Here is a 6,257-nt window from a genome sequence, read left to right on the forward strand (position 1 = left end):
ATCCACAACAACAAGACATGCAAACATCTACTATGCAGATGCACACTTTCTGACCAGCACCAACGCTGCCGCAGCACCATAGAACCTCCAATTAGATTCAAAAAATGAGAATATGCAGCCAACCTGCCACTTCTACCACGATGCCAAGCTAACAGGAACGCTGCCACTGCAGCCACGTTTACTTGGCCTCAACTGTGAAGGAACCACCGACAACCCTCACGCTGATCCACTACAGGAAGACCTCTTCCACAACGATCTGTTGGTCCATGTTCACCAATCGATCCACATGGGAACAGATCCAAAACTTTGAAAGTTGAAAGGCCAAACACTGATCCTCTACATCCTCTTTACCAGTAGTGGAAAATCCACACACTACTCTCTACACGCCAAGATCAACCCGAATTAATGGACAACCCAAGAAATGAATAGAAAACTAAATATTCATGAAACTTTTTATTTTCGTCAGCCCAGAATTGGGCCAAGCCCAGAATGGGCCAGGCCCTCAGGGCTCTGATACCATGATAAAATCTGATGTTCTATTAATTAAGTGGCTCTCCAGGTGAGATACCTGGAGAGTGCCCAAGCACATCACAATACACATTATATTCAATCAGGAGAACAACCTAGTACATATAGGCTTTCACACTATCAGGGTGGTTTCAACCACTCCCTAAATAGTAGGATCTGAGACTTAATCTTAGAGTCTCAATCCTATCCTTAAACAACTAACTGTAACTTTCTCCATTAATTCTAACACAAAATAGGTTTGGTAGTTTGCTTTAACAGAAATTTCCCATAAGTTGGACTGGCCCTCCAATATTTCTCAATTTTTTTGTTTGCGAGAAAAGGGATCTAATGGTTCTATCTCTAACAAAACTCTTCTCATAATAATTTGTTTGGCCCTAACCGAATATCTTTGTTGGAAAAATTTCCTCGCAAGAAACAAGGCACTCTTTCAATATGCCTTTCTAGGCTACAGGTAGTTGTGATTTGGGTAGCTCAACTTCCTCCCCATTCTCTCCCTCCTTTCCCCTTGATGTCGAGGAGGAAGCTTGGTTAAGTTAATAAACACTTAATAATAGACTCCAATGGATGGTGTAAAACAATGTAGCTGGTAGCTTTTGACTCCCTCCAGAGGAGCTTCCCCTCTCGCTGTCTCAACACGAGAATTTAATTTTATTTGTTGATGGGGCATCAAAAAGTAAGCCATGGGTGGCAGACATGGGGAATAAGTTTTGTTGTTGAAGAAAAATTAGAAATTACGTATTCCTGGTATCTTGAGACTATCTCTAACAACCAAGCAAATGCCCATGGTCTATATCAAGGTTTTCTTTAGGCTTTTTCATTAAATCTTCATCAAATTACTATTATAGATGATTCTCGCATTCTAATTTAACACTTGAAGTATGGCTCCATCTTTGTTGATGAAAGACTTCATTCTTCTCCAAAGGATTCAAATTTTATCGTCTAATTTTGAAGAAATTTTGATTTTCACAATAATGATAAAGATAACAAACAAGCTCATTTTGGAGTTAAGCTAAAATGAAGGGAACTTATGATTAACCAATAGTCATACTACTTCCCCACTCCCTAAGTGTTAATGATTTTTTTTTTGGGAAGTTTTAGTCCTAAAAATGCCATAGTAAGTTCTTTTTGTTTATAGATGATTTTGTTTTTAATTGGTTGGCTTAGTGTGCACTTACAGAGACCACTGAGCCTATAGGCCAAATTTTATAATTATGATGTAATATTGTTGCATGTCTCATGTATATTTTTAAGACAAATTTCTCAATTATTGTGTTATAGACATGCTTATTTTCGAATAGAGCTTCCAGAATTTTAATTTACTTATAAAAAATAATTAGGTGGATGGTAGAGATTTAACATCCATGGCCATTCTAGAATATTCTTAGTGGTAGTGAGAGAAAAATGGTTGAATTGATTAATTAAAAAGCAATTGTAACATGAACATGTGTCATATTAGGATGAGTTTTGTATTTTTAACCATGCAATATTAGTAATTGTCTATTTTACCTCAATTCTATTCTAATTATTAATTTTTATTTTATTTTTAATTTTATGTAATTTGACGAAGTAAAAATGTTATAACCCAATAAAAGAGCACATTACAACATAACACTTTTACACATAATAGAACACTTTCTCCTCAGCTTCCTCTTCTTAAAATTAGGAATAATTCATAACAGAACAAAGAGAAAAACAGATAACCTTAAACAATTCATAACACAACAAAACCCAGATAACCTTAAACAAATATTAATGAATTTGGTAATCTATAGCATGGTCTAATTTTAGCCATGTCCAAATTACTCCAACAATAACAAATTACGGATTCATTGCGATTAGAAAGAAGCATGTGCCATAGCCGACGGCCTCGGTCTTTTCTGTCTCACACGTGCAAGTAACCATTCTATTTTCTCTTTGTTTTAATGTATATTTGCCATGCTCAGTAGCCATTGATTCCCTCAACCATCACATCTTTAAAAAACATAAAATTGCACAGATAGTTTATCTAATGATTACGAGCTCTTCCAACAAACAAAAACTTGGTCTAATGATTACGGGCCCTTGCAACAAGCAAGAAACTATTTTGTGTAAATTAGAAAGAATTGAAATATGATCCTGCTGTCTCAGAAAATACTCCTTAACTCAACCTAGAGGAGGCCGTGCTCGCAGATGTGGGGCTGTACTCCCCGTCCATTTCTTTGTGATTAGTCAGCGCCTCTTCAATTATTCGGGCATTTGTTTCTGGGGCTGGTTGCACTTGTTTATTGGGAAGTACTTCAACTTTGACATGTCTAGGTAATCGCAGGGGCATTCGTTTCTCCAGGCTGCAGTTCTTCATGAGCAAGTGATTCAACATTGGCATTGCTCCCTTCTCCAGACTTAGAAAATTTTCCAAGGAATTAAAGTCTTCTATCATCAGCTTTTCCAGCTTGGGAAATGCCTGGGGTTCTTCAAACTCCTTGGGAAACTCTGTGCATTTTTTGTTGTGCGACAAGTGGAGCTTTTTCAAATTTGGAATGTTTTGTAGCCCCTCATACTGTGCACTAGTGTTGTCGCCTTCTATGACAAGCACCATGAGGCTCTGAAGTTGAAACATCCATGTTGGAACCACGCAGTTGCAGATATGGAGCTTCTCAAGGCGTTCCATGCGTTGTGTGTCGTCGGGAAGATGGAGGAGGCCGCGAGCGGAATTTAAACTATTTCGGAAATAGAGGGTCCGCATATCTGTCAAACCCCCAAAGGTGCCCTCGAGGCCAATACGACCTGCCGAACCCGGAGATTCTGATGCAGATGCTGATGATTGACACAGAGATTCTGATGCAGATGCAGATGCTGATGATTGACACAGAGATTCTGATGCAGATGCAGATGCTGATGATTGACCCGGAGATTCTGATGCAGTCGATGTTGATGAATATTGAGCGTCTATTAGTGTAACTGATAGGCTTTGCAGACGGATCAATCCTCTTAGATCCATCCATTGCAAATCTGGTGCAGTTGGTGTGCTTGATTGATCACCTATGGATACTATAGCGCCTTTCAACATCCTTAAATAGACAACCTTGGATATTCCAGCGGGCACCGTCTTCAGATTTTTGCAGCCCTTCACATTCAAATGTAGCAAATATTTGTGTCCGCCTATCCCCATATGCAGGCTGCTCAGATTTTCGCACCCACTAACGTCGAGATACTGGAGGTGCTTTAGACCGCTCAAGGACTCTGGCAGCTTCCTGATTTTTGTCTCCGACAAATTGAGTAACTTGAGATGCTTTGCATTTTCAATGGATGTGGGTAATGAGTCGATGCAACTCTGACTTAAATCTAACACCACCAGATATTTCAAGTTATCGAAAAAATTATGAGGAATGGATTCAAGCTTGGAGTTGTTCCATAGCAATAGAGTGCGCAGCCCCCGACAAGGAAGGGGCTGATCGCTGATTGTGGAGATTTCGTTCTTAATTAAAGAAATTCTCCGTACGCCCTTGCACTTATCCATTGGCACTTGTTTCAATTCCTTTCCAGGCTCTAACAAACAGTACTTAGATTCATTGCTAGATTCACGAAGAGCTAAATCATGCAAAAGATCATGAAGCCGACAATATTTGACTCGCCCATCAGAAACAAGCCTTGAAATTTCGATCATGCATAGATTAATAAGTTTGTTTATATAAGAGCGTCCTACCTCTATTGCGTCTCCTGCATCTCGATTAGGAGTAGAAATAAAACCTTCAGCGATCCACACATGCACTAGGTACTCTGACTTTATATGAGAATGTGGAGGAAAGGCAGAACAGTAAAGGAAACAAGGCTTAAGGCAAGCTGGCAAAGCTTGGTAACTTAACCGGAGTGAGTGCATAACGTGGGCTGTCTCTCCCTCTCCTAATTCATCTGGACGATCCAAGCTGGCTTTGAGATGATGCAAGGTACATTCCCACTCATTAGGAACCATCTTTAACTTTGTCATAGACGCTGATTTTCACGGCCAATGGTAGTCCCGAACATTTTTCTACAATTTGGCAGGCGATGCTGGTCAGTCGGTCGTGCTCTTGGCCAGATGGTCCGATGTTCGAGTTACCCTTCTCGCACACTGGCTCTTGGGGCGAAGTAGTAGCGGGAAAATTAGGAGGAAGAGTATGGGTCAAATTAGCATAAGCAAGGAACAATTTCCAGCTGTCATCAGTAGACAAATGCCCCATTTCGTAGATGTGGCGAGTCCCCTTACGAGGATTTCCTATATGCTCTGCAACATTTTTGTTCCGAGTGGTCACCACAATCTTATTTCGTCTGTCAGATGACAAACGCAGCCCAATCTTTTCCCAAGCTTCTTTATGCCACACGTCATCCAGAACAAATAAACAACGTTTTTCACATAAATGTCTATTAATTCTGTCTGAAAGCTCCCCCTCGCTTAGCCTTGACATCTTATGACCTTGATCGTCTTCCTCCCCAAGCCTCAGATACTACCTTCCCGTCACCAAAAGGAGCTCTTTAACCGAGAATTTCGGCGAAACTGTCAGCCACACTAGATGGTCGAAACCCTTTCGGACCTCTGGGCTGTTGAACACGTTTTGGACCAGATGACTTTTGCCCAGCCCCCCCATACCCACAACCGCAATCACCCCATATCCCTCATCTTCCACTATCCATTTAATAATTTTACCCATGTCATCAGTCATGCCCACTGTGTGAGACTGACACCTGTTGAGTATAGCACTCCGTTTCCTCCTGGCGCTGTATTGCTCTTCTAAATCATATGCGTTGAATGCGTGAAGACGAACATCTGCATCGAGGACGGACGTTACATATTTCAAATATTTAGCACTATTGCGTATCATCTTGATCCTTTTCTTTAATGCCCTAATCCTACGGCCCATCTGATACTTGAAGATTATAATGTTGAAAAAATTAAGTTCACGATCCTCGCATTCCTCTACTAAGTATACAGCATCGTACAAAAAGTCCTAAACTTTGTCGACCCAGTTCAAAATTGATGAATTGGAAGCGCTCTTTCCTCTTGCGTCGTTCAAGAGGGAATTAATGGAATTCACCTCCTCACAAATGAATTCAAAATCATCTTTGAAGTCAATAACAAGCGATACCTCCTCAAATAGTTTTTCGACTAGCATTGAAGCCATTTTTTCTGCCAGCGTGCTAATAACCGCCTGTTCCATCTTCGGTCTAATTCCAATTCGCAATTAACAACCTCTGCAACAAAACCCATGCACATCATATCCGCACAAAATCAGAGCCACAGTAAAATATATCATTCAAAACAATAAGCTTGTAATGTAATGTTTCTTCTGATCATGAGACAGAAGATCAGAAGGCACAAGGACTCTGGACTGGATTCAACAACAGCAAAATCACAATATTCTAGTCTGATAATGGTTTTAAGATAACTAGTCTGACCTCTTACACAGAAAACGTTACAGCCACCGATTTCTTTCTCCAATTGCAGTCTGCAGCCAATGGTTTCTTCAGTTACTCGGAAAATGGCATTTAATTTATGCCCCGATTCCCAATACTTTTTAGCCTCTATGCCTCGATTCTGTTCTTCTGCACTTTGCAGCCTCTACAGCACTGTTGCCCCACGCTCTCTCTTCTACACCCTCTAAACGATTTTCCAGCGGTAGCTTTTATACATTCAGGAAAGGAGACGACAAAATAGTCTCCTGCAACCCAGCTCTTTCACGCGCTTTTCTCTACTCTTTCCCGGTTCCTGCTTTGTC

The 6,257-nt window shown here is 40.5% G+C and overlaps 1 protein-coding gene across 1 annotated transcript; it reads right to left on the reverse strand.

Moving 5' to 3' along the window:
- Positions 1–2,490: 2,490 nt before the first annotated feature.
- LOC149228921 (uncharacterized) lies at positions 2,491–5,699 on the reverse strand. Its single transcript, XM_089380908.1, has 4 exons — positions 5,577–5,699; positions 4,993–5,489; positions 4,604–4,812; positions 2,491–4,497 (listed from the first exon to the last, which is right to left on the reverse strand). The coding sequence occupies exons 1-4, from the start codon at positions 5,697–5,699 to the stop codon at positions 2,666–2,668; spliced, it is 2,661 nt and encodes an 886-aa protein (XP_089237034.1). The 3' UTR covers positions 2,491–2,665.
- Positions 5,700–6,257: the final 558 nt, after the last annotated feature.

This window comes from Pinus tabuliformis, chromosome J, assembly GCF_031772625.1.
Source record: "Pinus tabuliformis cultivar Carrire ecotype Pingquan chromosome J, CPIR1, whole genome shotgun sequence".
Taxonomy (NCBI): domain Eukaryota; kingdom Viridiplantae; phylum Streptophyta; class Pinopsida; order Pinales; family Pinaceae; genus Pinus; species Pinus tabuliformis.